The sequence below is a fragment of the Hermetia illucens genome, chromosome 4 (genome assembly GCF_905115235.1).
Source record: "Hermetia illucens chromosome 4, iHerIll2.2.curated.20191125, whole genome shotgun sequence".
Taxonomy (NCBI): Eukaryota; Metazoa; Arthropoda; class Insecta; order Diptera; family Stratiomyidae; genus Hermetia; species Hermetia illucens.
In genome coordinates, this window is record NC_051852.1 from 159,745,430 (window position 1) to 159,768,335 (window position 22,906).

Consider the following 22,906-nt stretch of genomic DNA (forward strand, 5'->3'; position numbering starts at 1 on the left):
CATCGATCAGCCGGTCTCGATCCCACTAATTTCGTTCCCGGTCCATACCCTTGCACATAAAAGTCCACGCCGGCTCAGAGTCAACAGTGTGTGTGGCAGGTTATTCCCCTCAGCCACGAACAATCGCCTGCCTGCACCCAATAAAATTAAAAAAAAAAACCGCGGACACTACAGGATTCAAAAAGGAAGTGAGTAAAGGAGACTAGAAATGTAAATCAAAGAAAATCAGCAACAAATTATTGTGATATGGCAAATAAATAGAATCTCAAGGATTGAATGTACTTTCCAAGCCGTGACGGAGCTAGCGTAGACCGTCCAAGTGGTAGACATGGCATGAGAATTTGTGTTAAGTAAAATTTAAAAAAAAATGAACACCAAAAATACTGTTCCCAAGTATAACTTTGTACAAGTGAATAAACACACTTCAATCGTGAATGATACCGATTGGAGTGCATTTTACTACATTTGGAAACTAAGCTACCAAAATATCAAATCAAATCAAAAATTTTATTTCATTAGATCTCCAAATATAAACAACTGTTCATCAATCCACTCACGAAGGGCTGAAATGCGAGAATACACGCCAGGATATCCGGGCACCGCGCATCCATATCCCCACGAGATAATTCCAACTTGTATACCTCCAACAACCATGGGACCGCCCGAATCCCCAAAGCAGGCATCCTTCCCATCAGACCCCGCACAAATCATATTATCTGTGATCATATCACCATATGCACTTTTACACTCTGCTTGGTTGATTATGTTCACTTCCACATACTTCAGACCGTCCGAAGAGGATTCTGCTTCATTTTCCGCACCCCAGCCGCTAATGGTAGCTGCACTCCCATCATCAACGATGGTGTTACTCGTCGCCAAGTCAATTTGCTGCACCGAAGTACTCCTCTCAAAAGGTTTATCCAAAATTAGGATGGCCACGTCATAATCGTTGGTAAACGGTGAAAATCCTTTGTTTTGAAGAGCTCTGTGGACCCCACGTTGTTCACCGCCTTCGTTCCAAAACGTTGTTCCTGCGACAACTTCCAACTGGCTAGTGGATATCCCTTCAACGCAGTGGGCTGCAGTTATCACAATATTCGGTTTATAGATGGATCCACCGCAACGATGACTCCCATAGTATCGCAGAGAGACTTGAAATGGGAACTGGTCAATCTTGGCATCTTTCCCGCCTACTATTCTGTTCCTTAGCTGGGGAGCCAATCCACCAGATACCGGTCCACCGAAAACTTGGGCAGTCAAAGCACAAATCACTGCAAGGCGGAACATTTTCAAAAAAAGACTGGAATCATACCGTATCATTGTCACCATTATTAGATCACCAGCGCAAAGGCTGAACTCGCCGGAATTCCCGAGTTTTTATGATAAGATAATATTATATTGCTAAATCCCTTCAGAGCACAAGGCAACAATGACAAAGTGCAAAAAATTGATTCCACATAATTTTCATCGATTCCTACCGCCTCCATTGTGTTACTATGGCTTGGTTTTCTCTGGGGAAGGTTTTGTATTCCAAAAAGTCTTTGAATGTTGTATGGCCAAAAATGTATTAAATTCTTAAAAGGAATAATCGAAAATAGAATACCATTTAATCTCCCACAATAGATAAAGTAACTTAGTAGATACGTAGTTATCACGAACTCATCAACAATTCAATAATCCATGAATCAAATATTATTCACTTAATTGAATAGAATTACCAGAAAAAGGGTGACGTCATTCGTCAGCCGATGTGCAGATAATTAGTGAAGACATTATATTGGAATAGTGGGAATAAGCAGTTGCAAAATTTCATCACAGATGGCTCTGGAAAAGGCGCATTGATATCGGCATTCTACAAGAAACTCGATGGTCTGTTGCCAAAGCTGCGACATAGAACGCGGACGTGGTAAAAACGGCTATAAACTTCTCTATTTTGGTAGCCAACATACTCAATATGATGTTGGCATTGCCATCCCCGGGTTTCCGTAAAGCCAGTAAAGAAGTCTAACTATTTTATGACATTTTACATATGACATTTTATGACAGACTGATGAAACTCACCATTATATCAGCTGATTGCACTATTCATTTCTTCACTGCGTACGCACCACAGACAGGTCAACTTGATGCCGAGAAAGATACCTTCTGGCAACTTTCCGATGCAAAAATCTGTAACGTGCCCGCTGATAACTATCTCATCATTGCAGGCAACCTTAATGATCATGTGGGTTAAAAGGCAGACGGCAACAGGTGTCATAGGGGAAAAGGATTTGGAACGCGCAATGAGGGTGGCGAGCGTATAATCGATTTTGTGCGCACCCATGACCTTGTACTTATGCATACATGGTTCATCAAACGATTGTCTCACCTTCGTACATTTTGTAGTGGGACTAGTAAAACACGAATTGATTATATTCTCGCCTACATTTTACACCGTCAGTGACTCCAAAGCCGTTCCCTATGAAATTATCGCACCTCAACATCGACCGTTGATTGACGTCTTGCGAATCAAGCCATGGGCAAAAAAGCGTGAAGAACGCACTGACCCGCTACGCATTAAATGGTAGCGATTTTGTAAGAAGAAAGGGCTCAGGTCTCGGAAGCCACCTGCCCGGGATGGAATGACTGGCGAGATGTGCAAAGTCATCTGGCAGGCCATCCCATCTCATGTCCAGTGTCTGTTTAAATGTTTCTTGCGGGCAGGTTACTTTCCTGCATTATGGAAGACTGCCTGGGTGGTTGTGCTTTTCAAGTCACCAGAGAGTTATTCTCGGTCGTACAAGGTCATATCACTTCTCCCGGTCCTTGGCAAAATCCTGGACAGAATTATAGTCCAACGACTGGGGGTGAAAACATCCCATCTGGTATCTGACAGACAATATGGCTTCCTAATTGACAAGTCCACCGACGACGACTTGATGCATGTGTTCCTTGTCCGTTATCATAGCAAGTGTGTCGTTAAAATCTTTGTAGATCTTTGTAGACCTCAGTTGATCATCCATATTGTCGAAACTTTGTCAGTGTGACTGCCAGGAATTAGCTCTGGAGAAAAGCTATTCCATGGTAGGAAAGCATTCGTCCAAGGTGTCAACGAGCATGTTTGGGTAAACGTAGAGTGCGACTGCCCACAGAGATCTATCGCAGCTCCAACTTGATGATGGACAAACTTTTAGATGAGTTTTCTACCGTTGCTGAATATGCCACCTACGAAGATGATGTCCTCATTCTTGTGGAGGGAAACAGTCGACTTGAAGTCGAGCAGCTGGGTACTGATTACACGTAGTCTCTGAAAGTCGGTGTCGCAGTCTCAACGGATAAAACCGTCGCGATGATGCTGAAAGGCTGCCTACGTCGTCCGCCCATGGTTAAATTGAATGGAGTTTCTTTCAAATACTGGCAGAAAGTGACATACTTGGATGTCACGATCGCGGTACGCATGTCCTTGGGTCCGTATCTGCGGGAGTTTAAGCCACGGTTGACTAAATTGGTGTGGATGTTGAGGCATGTAATGTAGTGTGAGTAGGACCTAAGCAGGAGATCTGGTAGATCCACATATATGAGACTCTTCCTTGCAAGTTCTACGTACAGGTCACCTAGGTTGTATGACTTTGCGATGACGGCACAAGGCAGGCAACTTTTTTACGCTTTTGAGCCAGTGGCGTTGTTATCGTATCTTCCTGTATATCGTACGGTCTCAACCGACACTATGCAGTTCTTGTTGTGTGTTTCTGCTCTTGATCTGGAGGTAGTCCGGCGTGTCACGGCCTACATGATCAGGAGGGGCGTACCTTTGCTGCAAATAGACTTAGTAAGTGTGGATCAGGTCAAGGGTCTAGGACCGCCTGCGGTCAAAAGGGTGTTAGATGAGAGTGTAACATCTAAGTTGCAGCTTAGATGGACCGAATGTGGGAAAGGTCGGGTCACGTATCAGTACGTCAGAAATGTGTCGGCCAGAGGAAATTCCTTCGCGGACTTCGGGGTTCAGATGGGCTTCCTCCTGGCGGGGCATGGTAGCTTGAATGAGTTTCTTTTCTTGCGGAACCTTGTCTCCAGTCAGAGTTGTGTGCTGTGTAGAGTAGACTCAGAGGACTGGTTCCATGTCCCTCGTGTCTGTCCAGCGTACTATGACATCCGTAATCTAGACGACAAGGGCGTTCACGTGGTGAACGGTATCTATGATTTCAGCCAGTGCCATGCTAGCAGCGATACACTTCAACGCGCTAATGAGTTTACGCGTGCTGCCTCCCAAAGAAGGAGGGCGTTTTCCCGACGCTGTTTCGCCTGCAGTATGATGGGCGAATGGCCATGGCACCGTCCAGTGTGTTTTCTATTAGTGTTGTCTTGTAACGTCTTTCGCGTACAATAGCAGAGCGGTAGTTAAATGGAGGTTTCGTTACGATTCCCAACTTCGAGCTAATTCCAATCAACCCGTTGGGAAGTGCCGTCCCTACATACTTGAAAAGGCAATCAGACCCGAATCTGCAAGGGACTCATCTGAAGTGGCTCTTCCAGCTCAAGCGTGGAGTTGCGCTGAACAACTCGGGTGCTGTACCCCTTAGTTGAGGCAGAAGTGTTAGAAAGGCCTTGCACCGACTGGAATCTATATTGAGCCTGCACTCAGTATAAACATGTCAGGTAATCACGTTTAACCTCCAGGACCTTAATGTCAGTGCGACTGAATTCGAGGAAGCAATAAAAATAATAAAATCAGGGAAAGCAACAGGACGTGACGATATGACGTCAGAGTTCTGGAAAGCGAAGAACAGGGAAACAATGTGGCTTAGTAAATTCTTCGTTAGAGTTATTGTGGAAGCTAGAACACCATCTGACTGACAAGAAAGTACCGAAATTCCAGTATGAAAAAAGAAAGGTGATCCAGCAGAATGTTCAATTTACCGTCCGATCCAGTTGTTGTCCCATACCATGAACATTTTTGAACGCATTCTTGACAACCGTATCCACGACATCGTTCAAATAAAAAATCGGTTTACAGTCTGTCATTTTTCTCGTGAATCAAGCGGGGTTTGTCAAGAATTATGGAGCTGCGGACGCAACTCACGCTGCGCGGTTACTCAAAGAGAAACACCGTCAGAAACGTCACCCCCATTACATTGTATTTCCGGATCAAGAAACAGCGTTTGACTGTGTGCCACACGAATTCATCTGGTATGCTCGACGACAACACCTAGCACCAGAGGAACTGCGCTGGGTTCAGTGGCTGCATCACGATCCAAAAAGTAAAGTTCGAAGTATCAAAACCGCTTCTTGTCTCTGTTGGAGTTTATCAAGTAAACGCCCTCTCACCACTCCTATTGGTTCTTGTAATGGACACTGTCACACGAGACATCTAACGCCCAGCGTCCTATACACTGATGATGTTTTCCCAGCGTTCAAATGCAAAAATTATTTCAAACAACCTGTTCAAAAATGGAATGATCACCTCATGCGGCACGGTCTCAGACTGAATCTGAATTAAACAGAATTTTTAACGACCGATCCCCGTGAAACAGGCACTGTCACTGTCAATGTCAGCGACCTGCCTAGAACTAAGTGATTTAAATATCTCGGGTCAATGATTTCAGCCAATGGAGAACTGCGTTATGACATTGCTGCAGGCATTAGTGCAACCTAGATGAAGTAGCATTCTACAGCTGGTGTTCTTTGTGATCGACGTATCAACAAACGTTTCAAATCTAAAACTTACCGCAATATCGTCCTCCATGTCGCGCTCTATGATTCTGAATGTTAGCCAACTATAAAAAAATGAACGGTGTCTTGCTGTAATGGAGTCGAAGATATGGTGTTGGACTGGTCGCGTGACATGCTCTGATCTGAAATGAAGATATCCACGACCGATATGGGGTTACACAGGTCAGGGAAAAATTGCGAGAGAAGCGTCTTCGATGGTATGGTCACGTATTTCGCGCTAACAAAAAGTCACTTACCAAGATTGGTCTGAATATAGAAGTAGATGGTAAGCGACTTTGGTTTTTGGTACTGACATTGCCACCGTCTAGAATTCATTTAAGTGCAGCCAGAGATCTCGCGCCGCCTGCTCGATCTGGATGAAGGTAGACTGTTTATCTCGGGTTGTTCTTCCCATAATGTCAATATCGTCAGCGTAGGCCAGAAGTTGGACTTGAAGAGAATGGTGCCTCTCCCGGATTTACGTCTGCACCTCGAATCACTTTCTTCAGGGTCAGGTTGAAGAGGACGCATGATAGGGCATCCCCTTGTCTTAGACCGTTGTTGATGTAAATTGATCTCGAGAGTGATCCTGCTGCTTTTATCTAGCCTCGCACATTGGACAGGGTCTGCCTAGTCAGTCTTATCAATTTCGCCCGGATACCGAATTTTCTCATGGCCGTGAACAGTTTTACCATGGCTATGCTATATAGGCGACTTTAAAGTTGTTGAAAACATGGTGCAACTGATGTCCATATTCCAACAGTTTTTCCATCGCTTACCGCACACAGAAAATCTGATCTGTGATTTGCCTGAAGTGAAGCCTCTTTGGTATGGGCCAATGATGTTCTGAGCGTATAGGGCTATGCGACCTAGCAAAATAGTGGAGAATATCTTATAGATGGTACTCAGCAACGTGATACCTCTATAATTGCTGCACTGCGTGGTGTCTCGCTTTTTATGTATGGGATAGATAATGCCTCTTTGTCAGTCGTCAGGCATTGATTTGCTGTCCTACACCTTGACTACAAGTTGATGAACCACTTGGTGTAATTCGTCGCCTCCATATTGAACCCATTCGGCTGTAATTCCTTCGACTCCTGGCGACTTATAGTTTTTAAGCAGGTGGATTGCACGGACTGTTTCTTCTATACTTGGTGGTGGCAGTATTTGTCCGCCGTCTTCAGTTGGCGGGACCTCCAACTCGCCGATGTTCTGGTTGTTGAGCAGTTCGCCAAAATACTCAACCCATCGCTCCAATATGCCCATTCTATCGGAAATCAGATTTCCCTCTTTGTTTCGGCATGATGAACATTGAGGTGTGTAAAGCGCACGTGGAGGTGGAGATAGGGTTTGGTAGTAGAGTTGTTGGTGTTGATTCAGCAGGGGTTTGCCAGGTTTTATGCTCCATCATGGGTACCAATCCACGTTTCGCGCTGGGACTTGTACTACCCTTTGACCACCATTAGCATCAGTAGTGTATAAACTCTAATTTCTGTTCACACCTGCCAGTATACACCCGACACGAAAGGAGGGAACAAGTTGCTGAAAAAAAAATAATGATACTAGCGACGGAGACGGTGTTGAGTTTTAATTGACTGTTGACTATCTAGTCTCTACAGATATTCAGTTGTAAATACGAAATAATTATCAATACCATCTTGCATTAGTGTGTGCTAGCTGGTTTAGACCGAAGCTTTCACTTTCAGCCAGTTTTAAACTTTTTATTACCAATACAAAAAAAGTTTAAATTTTTCTAAGACTGCATCAATGTAACTTCAATCTTAAATTATTTAGTAAAATGAATGCGATTGCTATAACCATTTAAGCGGGGCATGGCGATTAGCCCTTTATTTTTCTATCCATCTGTGGATGAGGGAAGCTATCTGGTTTTGAGTGCTCTACTAAAATCTGGCCTATCTTCAACATTAAATACAGAAGAAATTTATTTTAGTTTTAGAACCTTCACAGGAAGGAAATAATGTGAAAATATAAATAGCACAGATGACATAATAAATTAAATGTGTATATGAATGACTAAAACTAATTGTACCCGTGGAAAATAAATTTCTACCGAACCAAAAATTAATTAAACAATTACATGTATATGTACAGCATTATATTCAAAAATCAAAACAAAAGACTTAAGCGAGTAACCCCAAATGCAAAATACTTTTATAAAACCTATCGAATATTAAAGTTATTTATCTCAGACCCTCGTTCCTGATTTTATCGAATAATTTAGAGTTTCTTGTTAGTCAGATAACGCTTTTTAAGGTTTTGTGTAAACACAAAACCTTATTAAAATCGGTTTACTGTCTGTCTGTCTGTCCGTCTGTCTCTCTGTCTGTCTGTCTGTCCGTCACACGCATTTTTCTCGGTAGAAAGGTGGCAACTGTGAACGCTCACGCATATAGTGAGTTACATCCTTTTACGACGAATTTAAGGGGGGGTCCCCATACATGCAAAAGGGGCGTGTAAATTTCTTTTTCATCAAATATAGTCATGTGGGGCATCAAATTAAAGGTCTCGATCAGTACTTTTCGAAGCCAGTCTTAGTTTTGATTTTCGCTGAAAAGGTGGGGAGTGCGGGGGGTTGAAAGTAGTCATTTCTTTAACGAACCCATTCTCAGGAACTACCGAACCAAAAAATCTGAAAAAAAACATATAGTGCCTAGGCTCCGAAATACCCTCCATACCGATACCTGTTCAAATAAAGTTAATAATAGTATATTACTATAATTTTTGGTAATTGACAGGAAAACCCCCCTTAAGTTCACCCTAGAATCACAAAATTTAGGCAGCAGTATAGAGTATGATCCCGCCAAATTTGGTGAAAATCGCACTATTACTAACAAAGTTATACTAGGTCAAAGCTGTCGCTCCTCTGCAAATTCAAGACTATGAATGTCAATATCACTTGAAAGTGGCTATTTTCACATAATATATGTATATTTTACGTGCTACATGCTAATGGGATAAATGCACATTCAAATCTCTTTATAAAAGAAACACACAAAACCTTTCATACCTGAAGCGTCTAGCTTCCGGTATCCCGACTTGTTTGTATCTGTTGTAGGTTAAATTCTTCGCATTTGTTAATAATATTAAACTCAGAGTGTGAACCGTATGAGTTTGACTATTATCGTTAAATCGCTCTCTAGAAAATAGAGGGCAATGGAATTTTTAGCTATGTGACACGGAACTGTCATGCACTCTCCGCTCCTCACATTTTGTTCTTTTTCTTTAGCCTTTGTCCTGTTCATACGCGGGGTCGGCTCGCCGTGATCGGTTTCGCCATTTTATTTTGTCAAATGCCTGATCTGGATATCATCACGAAACTTTGAAATCCCCATCCAGCACATCCAGCCACCGTTGTTTCGGTCCGTCTTTAGGGTGCTTACCATTGACTTCGATGTTCAGACCAATCTTGGCAAGTGAATCACGAAGACGCCTCTCTCGCAGTTTTTACTACGATCGATGCAACCCCGTATCGATCGCGAATATCCTCATTTCGGATGTGATCAAAACGTGTCGCGACACTAGTTCAACGCAACATTTGAGTCTCCATTACCGCAAGACGCAAATAGTAACCATGTAAGGAACCAAGAAAGCCTTATCAAGGTTATATATTTATATATTATTTATATATTTAGAACAAAAGGTATATTATTCACTGCTAGTTAACAGTATACATTTTTGGAAAACATGGGGAATGAAAATTACACTGACGGTAACTTTCCAATGGTTTATTTTACTCTGATTACCTTAATATAGTACTATGTATTGTTTTATGTCTAAAAATATCATAGCACTTAGCAGCAGCTATTACCAAACCGATAACCGACAATAATGCCACAATCACGATAACGTGCGTGTTAATAGAGCGCTAATACCTAGTATCCAAAAGACCGTATCCATTTCGATCGACGAAGGGCTAAAGGCTGGATGGCTGGTCGTGATTACTTAGCCACTCGATAGACTGGATTTTTTTCGAAAATGCATCAACAACTCTCCTGGATAACAACACCATCGACCTCTGTAAGGAAACTATCCTGGATTATACCGACGTCTTTCAATCATACCTTAACTCTTTCACCGTCGCGGATTACCGAAACCTACTTCCATGCGTTCATGTTGATTATCAGCCGTCAAATAAGAGAATATGACTTGAGCTCCAAGAATGTCATGACCAACTTTTTGCACCATTTAAATACCTATGTCGTCCACGGATCTGGTCAACTGACAAAAATTGCAAAATTTTGCAAATTCTATTAACTTGTGAACGCTGACGAATTAACGTCATATATAGTGGTCAGTGGCTTTCGTAGCAATCCTTTTCTGATCTTGGAAAGCAAAATGTTCCAGGCAGCACAACGGGTCATTTAGCCTAATTCTGCAATATCCGAGCACATCTTCCGTCTCATCTTCTCTTCGCGTAGCCTCAGCCGTAACGATGACCTGCATCCTTAAACTACCTTGAATGATTCTATTATAGCTTGATACAGTTTTTTGACATGGCAACCAGCACGTGATCTCCATACCTCATCCTCAAGTGATTTTGGACAGTCTTCACTCCCTCATGCAGAGTATCTTTATGAGGCAAAAGAACTGGCTGTTCATGGTTATTTGCAATGTCAGCTTCATGCAGTCTTCCTCCTTCGCGGTCTCTTCTGTATGAATTCGGCGTTTCCTTTCATCTTCAATTTTCTTGGTAAGCTCAGCCCTCTACACTAATTGGAGTAGTTAAAGTCGACCTCGATCACCACCAAGGATAATTAACTAAACTTCGAGGCATTCTGCCCCTGAAAGCATAATCGACGGGGTTGGCTTTTGCCCTTTTTGCCCTTCCGTATTCATCTATTGTCTTGTTACGGATGAGGGCACCACTCACTGATTAAGGAGCATCACAAAAGAATAGAGCTCGCAACGGTTCCTCTTCGAAGAAATTGCCAAATCGTTTGCATCGCTAGTTTCGTTGCAACCGTCAATGAATTCCGAGCACCCTTTCTTGAGTTGAATCCGCCAGACTTCAGAAGATATGTTATCTGTTCAATAAGTTACACCACCTCGCCTCTTGTCTCGGGGTCTGTTCAAGAAATTTTGACTAATGAAAGTGTTGTGTGGAAGCATTTAATCATTGGCCTATACCTACCCTTTAAAAATCCCTATGACATAAGTGCATATTGGTAATGCGGGAAATTTCGATATCCTATGAGAATCCGTATTTGTACTTTTTCCATCCCATCATAACCGGTCCCAAATCAGCCAACATCTTGTGGGCTCATCTTTGAAGCTAATTCCGCTCGAACTCTTTATCGAGACCTCAAACACTGGTCGTTTACACTTTCTTTTTTATAACTGATTGATGTTATATTCATCGTTGTTCTCTTCTATAAAAGCAATCATGGGATTTCTATGGTCTAAATCAATGTAGTCTTGCATTATATTATGATACGTTATTCACAATTATTCATGTGTTTATCACACACTAGCATTATTTTTTAGGAACAATCTAAATGCATATTTTCCATCCGCTTGTCGACTTCGCAGTTATCACTAGACTACGTCCCCTCTGGAATATCTTCCGGGTGTTAGAATTGTTTATTGTAAATATATTGCACACTAACGTGAAAGCGAATGACCTGATGGGGATTTTGCCCGAAATTATCCATCCTAATTTCGTCTTTTACAACATCAACGGATTTCCTTCCCTTATGCGTGGCAGGTGGTATCCCGACCAAATATTATAGATAAAGCTAGGCTCCCCCCGACCAATGTGCGAGGCCAACAACAGGATCACCCTCGAGGCCATTCAACTACAAACGGTCTCAGACAGGGGATGCCCTAGAAAAGAAGCAAACCCTGCTCAAGGTGGAGCGATGGCGTAGGCCAGGACGCCAGACAGCTTTTATGGATACCAAATTGAAGGAAATCGGCTCAAAGCCGGGATGTCTGGAGTTCCTTATTGAGGCAGACCTAGACCAAATACCAGTTGTTGCGTCGTTGATGATGATGATGACGATACCTAGCTCACTCATCTCCTCAAATGCCTCGATCCCCAATATCAAATCGATGGCAGCTTTGCGCTATAATTCGGGTTAACAACATGCTGTTTTCTCATCCATTCCGAACCACACACATCTTTATTTATCAGATTGGCAGTGAGGGGTCACCTGTTAGCTCAAAGTTCGGAGCAAAATTAAGTTTCACCTTGACCTCGGCCCTTTTCAGAATCTCTGAAGGTGATACCAATGCATCCCTTTTTTCAGGCCGAGTTTTTTTCCGCATCCGCAGCAAAAATAATCGTGATCGAAGTACTTGTAGTTCATAGAAAGTGGCTTGCTGTCAACTCGATAATGTGCTCCAGTTCTCTCCAGATCCGCCCGCCCAAGAAGCCTGAATACCTCCTCTTCTATTCTGTGCCAGGTATTTCTGACACTCAAAACGTATTCCACTTAATAGAAGTGGCAAATATGAACCATATTAAATGTTCTGATGATATACTATTATTTAACGCTAATAGCTTTTTCATACTTTGAAAAGAATTAGGGCTTTTACCTATAATATGTTTGAGCACTACAGCCTATGCCAATCCGACTGACTAATCCAGTCACAAGAGCAGAATTAATACAAACTTGTAAATTGATAAAGATTTTGCGTACAGACCTGCCAGCACCTAAATGCAACTCAACTGGAAAGCCCGTAGTCAAATACTTGCGTGCCTCTGGAAAATTTGGAGTGGTGATTTGGACATTTCAACTTCTCTTGCATTGGCTTCACCCCATGAAGTGCTGTGGTACCTCAAAGGGAAAGTATTATGATATCGTCCTGGTAAATGTTAAAATTCCAACCCCAATGAGTTTATGATGGGAAGAGCATGCAGAAAATAGACGGAAACCGGTAAAAACATGTGGTAGCTCCCATATTAGGGAGGGGTAAATCCTGCTGTTCAACGTTCCTCCAAAATGGATGTCGTAATTGCCTTTCCAATATGCGTTTTCTTATATCAAAATGACCCAACTTCAATACAATACCAACTTTCAAGGAGGGGTTGTCAAGGGTGTAAGTGTGTTCTCCGACATTCCCTTTTCAAATGAGAATTCGGCACTTTACCGTGATGATACCAAAACATCCCCCTCTTGAGGTATAATTTTATAGGAGGGATGATCGCCGCTGTAAAATCGTCAGCCGACTCCGTTTCTGAACCGGACAAAGACTAAAGAAAAACAAGTCGAGAAACCGGAAGCTGGATGTAAGAAAGGTTTTGTGTCTTTTCTAAAAGCATTTGAGTGACATTGGTTCTTAGCACGTAATATATGCATATATTATGTGAGAATATCCAATTCTACGTGGTATTGAGAGTCAAAGTCTTAAATTTGAGAGAGGACCGGCAACTTAGACCTGCTATAACTTTTTTACTAACAGCGCGATTTCCACCAAACTTTCTAGAATCATGATCTATGTTACAGCTTATATAACTCCAATTTGATGGTTTTAGGATGAACTTAAGGAATGTTTTGCAGTCTGCAATTAATATACTATTACAAACTTAATTTGAACAGATATCGATATGGAGAGTATTTCGGAGCCTAGGCACCATATAGTGGCAGCTTCTAAATTTTTTTTCAGATATTTCGGTTCTAAGGTGATTTCTGAGAATGAGTCCCTGAAGAAGAAGATCGCTTACGACACGCGGCTCTCGCTATCTTTCCAACAAATGTCAAAACTAAGACCGGTTTCCAAAAGTACTAACCGAGACCTTTCATTTGATAGCCCACATGACTATATTTGGTGAAAAAAATTACACCCCTCTTTTGCCTCCCTCCTCCCTCCCTCCTTAAATTCGATGTAGAATGATGTCGCTCAGCGTATGCATGAGGCTTCATAGTTCCCACCTTTTCAGCAAGTTTGGTATCAATCGCTATAACCGTTTCTGATAAGAATGCGTGTGAGAGACAGATTGACGGCAAACCGATTTTGTTTTACACAAAACCTTAAAAAGAAGATGTCATAAAAAACCACCCTTCGCGACACCATCACTTTTTAGGGTAGGTAATCATTACAAATTTTCAAACGGGTTGGTAAAGGTAATTCTTATGTCCCAGCCTTTTCAAGAGAAACAAGAAAAACATTCGAACGAGGGTTACGCCACTCATTTTGAGAACATCTGAGATTTGGGAAAATTTGCGTTTATTCCGCCATTTTCACTAGTTATTACTACTTATTGAATCCACACAAGTCATAACAGCAGTAACTGGTTATAATAAGTAATAGAAAAAATAAAGACGGCTTTTCCTTCCTCATATCACAAGAGGTCAATAGTCAACGCTGTACTATGGAATAAAACTCAATGGAATATTTTAAATATGAACTTAAGCCAATTTGTAGAAAATACCCGTAAATTATTAAGATATCTACCGAAGCGATCCAAGTGTAAATAAAATTAAATCACCTCAATTGAATTTACCGACTATAAGTAGTCAAGATAAGATATTATTGCGCTATCACCTGTGTGTACTTTGCTTTTTCATTCAATATTAATTTAATTCATAAATAATCACGTATTCAATAACTACTTAAAATCTAATTTAATGTCATAGTTATCAAAGCTAATCAATGGTAAAAAACAGATTAAATTATGCCTAACAAATAGAAATCGTGTCTGATTGATAATCCGGTTAAGCCGAAATACGCAAAAACCAGAACAATGGTCTGATTTTTATGAATGGTACGTCATACAACATTCATTGGTACATATATTCAATTAAATCTTATCAGATAAAAACAACTTCGCGAACCTTTAAAAATTTTACGGTTTTATTTGCGTTAAATACTGGAATTACATAAATTAAGCAAGAACCGTATTTGACCAATATTTCGAGAACCACTTATCCTCCCTTTCGGTACTAGACGTCTCCGACATCGAAATGTCAGTATCTCCAAGTCCCGGAACAATGTTGACAAAAGAGTGATCGTTAGATATTTAGTTCAGGTTTCAAGTCACCAGTATCTCATATGCCGCATTCAAAGATTTCTTGCCAATGAAAGTCGAGATTGGATCCTGCACATTGATCCAGAAACCTAGGACCAGCCAGTGGTTCAATTGTCCTTCTATAATGGGGGAACCTATCACGGAAGAAGAAGGAGGCGAAGTTCATTCTAGAGTTCTTGTTCATGAAAGCAACGCACCTGTACACCACCAATTGCGATGAATATCATTCGCGAATCCAACTTATTCTCGAAATCTAACTCCCCCCACCCAGATCGGCGCGCAAATTTCGAACCCGCGCTTTTGTGTTGGGACTCAGTAGTTCGGCCTCTCGGAACAGCTTCGACATTCTTTCTCGCCGCATGGGTTTGCGTCTCTCCATGATAAAAATAGCAAGTGGTTTTTTCCATTGCCGCTCATCGAGAGCAACGGTCCCTTCGCCTTTCTCGCCTCCTTTGCCTCTCGTTGTCTGCACTGAATCCACCCTACCACGTCGTTCATTGCATTCCAGCTCTCCTGGCATATAAGCATTTTTCCAATTATATTTTCCGATGCTAGTGTTCCTCGCAATGTCTCCTCTAGACTCTTCTTTTCCTCAGCGATTCTAGGACAATGGAAGAAAACATGCTTCGGGTCCTTCGGGTCATCATGCATTCTCTGCGTCCACACCTTAATGCTGGGAATCAATTGTGGATCCATCGACCCTTTTTCGCCTGTTCCCACCGTTGCTGCCATCTGATTAACGATTCCTCCCCCGGCGTTTTTCATTTCCCGATCAGAGGGAGAATCGAGTCCATCACAGATACGTGCCATCTCATCGGCAAAAATGTCGATCGGTATCATTCCGGTCGCTGCATAGGCTGCTTCATCCAAGATGGTTATCTAACCGCACCACACTCTTAGGGCGGTCTTTCTATACACCGCGCTCATCTTTTGAACATTGCGTACGGTATGCGGAGGTGGTCAAAGGGTAGTATAGGTCCCAGAGCGAAACGTGGATTGGTACCCACGATGGAACATAAAACCTGGGAAATGCCTGCTGAACCAACACCAACAGCTCTACTACCAAACCCTATCTCCACCTCCACGTGGTGTCCGCTGGGAGCTCTTTCGTAACGAAAAGCTGCAGACGGAGAAGGATGAAGCCGAGTCTCCCGCGCCTAAAAACGGGACAAATTGTACCAACTGGTCCTCCAGGTTGGGGGTTGGGTAGGGCTGACAACCCTACACGGAAAACAACTTGTTACGAAGCCACAACAGGAGCCTCGGACAGGACGGACTTTAAAACGACGGACCCGGCAACGACAACGGATCAACGATTTGCGCATTTCCTCATGGAACGTGCGCTCCCTGTACAGAGATGAAGCTCATGAGCAGCTAGCCGATACCCTGTCCCAATATAGGGCTGATATAACAGCCTTACGAGAGATGTGATGGACAGGGACTGGTTTCCTGGAGAAGAGCCACTACACCATATATTATAGCGGTCATCCAGTAAACCATGTGCTCGGAGTAGGTTTCTCAGTCAGGCAAAAAATGAAACCTGCTGTTATCGGCTTTGAAAACATAAGCGAACAGCTATGCACTCTGCGCTTGCGAGGCAAGTTTAGAAATATAAGCCTCATAAACGTTCATGCCTCTACAGAGGAGACTGCGGAGTCGGAGAAGGATAACTTCTACGAGGCAGTAGAACGAACCTTCGAGGCCTGTCCCAGATATGATATCAAAATCATACTTGGGGATTTTAACAGCCAAGTAGGGAAGGAGCCTCTATTCAGGCGATACGGTGGCTCCCATAGCTTACACGAAAAAACAAATGATAACCAACTGCGGACTATTCAATTAGCAGGGTCACACGAAATGGTTGTTGGAAGTACCTGGTTTGCGTGGAAAGCGGTCCACAAACATACGTGGGCTTCTCCAGACGGGACCACTTTCAACCAAATTGACCACGTGTTGATCGAATGCCGCCACCTCTCAGCCTTGATGAATGTCAGAACATATAGGGGGGCCAATATAGACTCGGATCACTATCTCGTTGGCATGGTGCTCCGAGCTCGAATAACAATACCACCTAGAATCCCCTCTGACAATCAGGTGAGAGTGAACACTGAAGCCATCCACAACACAACCCTCCGCGGCACCTATAAGAGGGAAATGGATGTCGCAATAACCGCAGTCATCAGACGACCTGGAGATGAAGCATCAGCAAATGATCTTCACAATCGCCTGAAGAACGTTATCATGGATACGGCCACAAACATACTTGGCCCCAGCCGCAAAAGGAGTCGGAACGGCTGGTTTGACGATGAATGTAAGCGACCACCGGAACGAAAGAATGCCGCATACCGAGTAATGTTGCATTCTCAAAGAACGCGGGCATGCGCAGAGACTTATCACGAACTCCATCGAGCGGAGAAGCAACTTCACAGACTGAAAAAGGAAGCCTGGGAGAACCAGCAAGTCTGTGAACTAGAAAAGTACAGGGAGCAACTACACCAGGCGCGGAAGTTTTACCAACAAGTCAGCAGGATGAAGCCTTGAATACATCGATGCTCATCCTGCAAAGGGTTGAGTACTTTGATGAGCTACTGAACAACCAAAACATCGGCGAGTTGGAGGTCCCGCCAACTGAAGACGACGGATAAATACTGCCACCACCAAGTTTAGGAGAAACAGTCCGTGCAATTCATCGGCTAAAAAAACATAAGTCGCCAGGAGCCGATGGAATTACAGCCGAATTGGTTAAATATGGAGGCGACCAGTTACACCAAGTGGTTCATCAACTTGTGCTCAAGGTATGGGATAACGAATCAATGCCTGACGATTGGCAACGAGGTATTATCTGTCTCATACATAAAAAGGGAGATATTACGCAGTGCAGCCGTTATAGAGGTATCACTTTGCTGAGTACCCTCTATAAGATATTCTCCGCTATCTTGCTAGGCTGGATAGCCCCATACGCCCAGAACATCATTGGCCCATACCAAAAAGGCTTCACTCCAGGCAAATCAGCAACAGATCAGATTTTCTCTCTGCGGCAGGCGATGGAAAAACGGTTGGAATATGGACAACAGTTGCACCACCTGTTCATCGACTTTAAAGCCGCCTATGATAGCATAGCCAGGGTAAAACTGTACACGGCCATGAGAGAATTCGGTATCCCGACGAAATTAATAAGTCTGACTAGGCTGACCCTGACCAATGTGCGAGGCCAGATAAAAGCAGCATGATCACTCTCAATACCATTCGACATCAACAACTGTCTACGATAAGGGGACGCCTTGTCATGGGTTCTCTTTAACCCGGCCCTCGAGAAAGTGATGCTGATGTAAATGCTCTTTAAGTGCACCCAACTACTGGTCTATGCTGATGATATCGACATCATGGGAAGAACCACCCGAGACGTGCAAACTGCTTTCATCCAGATCGAGCAGGCGGCACGAGATCTTGGAGTGCACATCAATGAAGGCAAGGCAAGGGTCGAGAATCACAACCGATAACAACTACAATGATAAAAACCGCGCACGGTTGTTGTCAGCCAACAGAACCTATTTCAGCTTACAAAAACTGTTCCGCTCGAAACGTCTCACCATAGAGTCAAAGCTCTTACTGTACAAGACAATGATCTTGCCAGTCCTCATGTATTCCTCGGAGACTTGGGTTCTTAGCAAGAAGAATAGCGAACTCTTGGCCGCGTTCGAGAAAAGAATCCCCCCCCCCTCCCTACTTGAGGATGGACGATTTCGTAGCCCACACAATGACGAAATCTATGAGCGATACCATGACCGTCCGATTGTGGATAAAATCCGGTTCAATAGGTTACGGTGGGCGGGTCACTTAATCCTTATGGATGAGAATTATCCCACCCGGAAAGTCAATAAGGGCAATATCTATGGTAGAAAAAGAAGACGAGGCAGACCCTGCTTAAGATGGAGCGATGGCGTAGGTCAGGGCGCCAGACAGCTTTTAGGGATATTGAATTGGTGGACCTCGGCGCAAAACCGGGATGTCTGGAGTTCCTTATTGAGGCAGGCCTAGACCGGATACCAGTTGTTGCGCCGTTGATGATGATGAAGAATTGCCTCTGTCTTTACTTTCAGTCACGCTGCTCCCAGGGCAGGAAACATACATCGGGCAAACTAGAACTCACTATATAAAAATAAAATTCTTAATCAATCTGCTGTGCTTTTTAGCGGTAATCATACCATCTTATCAGGTATCGTTGATTTGTACGACCATATGTATGACCTCACGAAAAATTAAGATAGTATCGGTGGCTATCTTTGCTCGAGAAAGAAGCGAAATCTTCAGTTACTCTTTGATTTTTATTATTGATAACTTAACTTGGAGTAGAATAAAGAAATCCGTCATAGTTAACGCAACGCATAGAGATAAAACCTAGATAATATAGATAGTAAAATTAGGATAAAGTTAAATTTGACCTATAAGATTCATGCAGGAAGGGAAGTTGAGAAAATAATGTTGGAATCAAAGCCGAAAGTGGGTTCATGTTACAGAAAGTAAGACATAAAACACCTATGGATGTCTCCTGCTAAATACCATTCACATGAAAAGATATTTAATGCTGGATAAAGCGTATCAAATGCGGCCAGATAAGAGAAAACCAGATCCTTCAAGTTAGAAGAAAAGCTTCTTAAGTTGTTTCGTGTATTAACCACAAATGATTTATCACATTTTTTGCTTAATAAGATTTAATCAAATATGTATCTGCTTGCGTTCATTCATAAAAAACTGAATATTATATTCCTTTGATTTCTGTACATTTCGAATAAGGCGCAAGTATTATCAATCCAGCACGAGTTTCATTGATTAGGCATTATTGGATCTGTTGTTTTTCGTTGATTAATTTTGGCAGTAATTATTGTATTAAACGGCTTTTGAGGAAGTTATTGATTTGATGATTATTTATTATGAATTAAATTGAATTCAATGACAAGATGAATAATTGATTTAGTCTTTGCTATTAATAGCCAGCAATTTCCAATGAAATGCATTGTTCGGATTTATGTTTGCATTTTTTTATAAACTTGGAATTAGTAATTTCTACGAAAGCGGATAACTACGGATATACTCGAACATTTGTTTGACAATAAAGAGTGAAATGTGGTATTAGCTTGGTTGGTTTTCGCTTCCTCATTACAGGATGGACACGTATCATCTTGGATAATTCCCATTCTGACCATAGCTAGTGAATTATGACCAGTCAGAATGCCCACAATACACCTGCAAGTCTTCCTGCTTTTCGACAGGATAAACTACGCAGTATGTTTGTTTGGTTCTGACAGGAAAAGTTTGGTCTGTCTAGTAGCATTAAAGCTTCGTCACCTGTCATTATGTAAAGCTTATTCCCAGCTTTTGATAGTAGCAGCAGCCAATGCTACTGATCCCCCAATTGCTGGTTCCGGTCCGGACATGGAGAAAGTTGAAACCTCTTTTGCTAAGGCATCCGAGATTTCATTTCCCTCTAAACCACAATGACCAGGTACCCAGAGTAAATCCACCGTATTGAATCTAGAAACAGAATTCAATCGGCTTGTATTAGGTTGTTGCACATGAAATGGCCGATTTGGCAATCAAGTAACGTTAGTTGCGATTTTGCGACCACCACCAGTTGGGGCTGTTGGTGTCGGATAATAAAGTACAAATACTCCTACATTTAATCAAGGAGTCATTTCCGTTTTGACCATCGTTCTGATAACAGTGAATAAAAAGGAAAAAAAGATGGAAAAGAGCCAAGAACGTATACTTTTTTTGTATGAGTTCAAACTCGGTCATAAAGCAGCGGAGGCGACCAGGAACATTAACAGCGCATTTGGAACTGATATGTTAACCGAACGAACCACACGGCGGTGGTTCGAAAAATTCCGGTCGGGCGACGTAAACCTTCAAAGTGAGCCACGCGGACATCCAGGACCATCGATTGACAACGGCGAGCTGTGTTTGCTAGCCGAATCCGACATACGTCAATCTGTGGGAGACATTGCAGAAAAACTGGGCATACACTATTCGATAGCTTCCCGGCACTTGGGACAACTTGGAAAAGTGAAAAAGCTCGACAAATGGGTTCCGCATGCCTTACGGAAAAAACATGGACCTTCGAATGGAAATTTGCAGTTCTTTACTCTCCCGCAACAGAATCGATCTCTTTTTGCGCAGAATAGTGACATGTGATGAAAAGTGGATATTATACGATAATCATCGCGGATCAGCACAATGGTTAGATGGTGATGAGCCACCGCAGCATATGCCGAAACTGAGCCTCCATCCGAAGAAAGTAATGGCGACTGTTTGGTAGTCTACAGCTGGCGTTATCCACTATTCTTTTTTGACACTTGAAGAAACGATAAATGCACAGAAATACTGTGCCAAACTCGAGGAAATGTGTATTCAACGGCGACAATGCACGACCTCATGCATCCCGAACAACGGTTCAAAAGCTGAACGAATTGCAGTATGAGACTTTGCCTCATCTACCATATTCACCGGACCTTTCGCCAACCGACTATCAGTTTTTTAAGCATTTGGATCATTTTTTGGCAGAAAAACAATTTAGGAACGAAGAGGCCATCAAAATTACCTCCGACGAATTTATCAACCCCTGACAGTTGGACTTCTACGAAACTGGCATAAACGCTCTTGAATCTCACTGGGAGAACTATACCTATTTTGATTAAACAAATAAATTTTTGTAGGTTTTACAGTCATTTCAAATTTCAGTACCAAAACGGACATTTCATTTGCAACAACCTAATATATTCCTGAATGATTTCTGAAGTGATCAAAGTACTACTCAACGCCCTCAATGCAGCTTGACTATCGCTACAGATTGCGATGCGCCTGCCCTTCAACCGCTCGTCAATCATCCAGGCTGCCCCCTTAGGACCTTATACACTTCAGCCTGAAAGACCGTTGCGTATTGTCCCAGGAAAAGCTCACTTCTTGTTTACATTCGAGAGGTAGACTCCTGCTCCAGAACCATTTTATGTCCTTGAGCCATCAGGGTAGAAGACGTCAGTATATCCTGACACGCATTCTGCTGGTTCGTCCCAGTTTTCTCTTCGTTTCAAGATAACATCATATCTTCTACCATACAGATGTATGGGACTCCGAGAATTGGAAGGCATTATGAAAACTGGATTCAATTCTCCAATGCTTTATGCCTCCTACGTCCATTGTTTTCCCATAGATCTAATCGAATTAGTCTATGAGCTGCCCTCATTGCAGTGCTTTGAATAAACAAATCCAAGGGCTACAAATTGAGTAATGCATTCAAAGCTGCGCCGGATGTCGTGCTCGTGGCACCGGTGATACCCAGACATACAGTTCTTTGCAGTGTGGCTAGTTTACAGCGAAAACTCTTCTGTTGCACCTTCACCCACCACATTACAGATGCATAAGCGAACATCGGCCTAATGATAGCAACATATATCCACATTACTACCTGAGGCCTAAGTTTCCAAAGGTCCGCCTACACAGCCCATAAGCTGTGAGAGCTCATTTCATCTTTACCTCTACATGTTTGTTCCAAAGAAGCTTCTTGTCTAGAATAACTCCCAGATATTTCACTTCTTCGGAGAGTTAAAGGGTTGTACCCCTCATCTCTGGAAGGCAAAGACCATTTAGTTTCCTTCTTTTGTAAATAATACCATTGTGCTTTTATTTGGATTTACTGAAAGCCCATGCCTGAGATACGAACTGTCAATCAAATCAACGGAGCGTTGTGTATTCTTACACACCATTCCGAGATCTCGACCAACAGCCAGCACAGCCACGTTATCCGTATAAGCTTGAACGTGTATTGGCAGATCTTGCAATTCGCAGAGTAGTGAGTTGATCAGTATACTCCACAGAAGTGGCGATAGCACACCTGCTTAAGGGCAGCTTTTCGTGGTAAGTTAACGATTAACACCCACTTCAGCACACAACAATCTCTGCGTTAGCATAGCATAGATCCACTTTATTAGAGTTTCGTCAACACAATGCTCTCTGGCGTCACCGCAGAGCTTTTGGAGGGGCGCATAGTCAAAAGTCCCTTCAATGTCCATGAACACCCCCATCGCGTACTCACCCTTCAGAGTTGCATTCTCTATCTTTGAAACGAAAGAATGAAGAGCAGACTCACAGGACTTTCCACGTTGGTAAGCATATTGGTTTTCATTTAGGGGGTGCGACTTTAGCGCCTTCTCGCGAATGTCACGCTCAACC

The 22,906-nt window shown here is 42.7% G+C and overlaps 1 protein-coding gene across 1 annotated transcript; it reads right to left on the reverse strand.

Annotated features, from left to right (window-relative positions):
* Positions 1-488: 488 nt before the first annotated feature.
* Positions 489-1,336, reverse strand: LOC119654738 (trypsin alpha-like). Its single transcript, XM_038060269.1, has one exon. It carries the CDS (start codon positions 1,327-1,329, stop codon positions 508-510), a length of 822 nt encoding a protein of 273 aa, XP_037916197.1. The 5' UTR covers positions 1,330-1,336; the 3' UTR covers positions 489-507.
* Between the last annotated feature and the right edge of the window lie 21,570 nt (positions 1,337-22,906).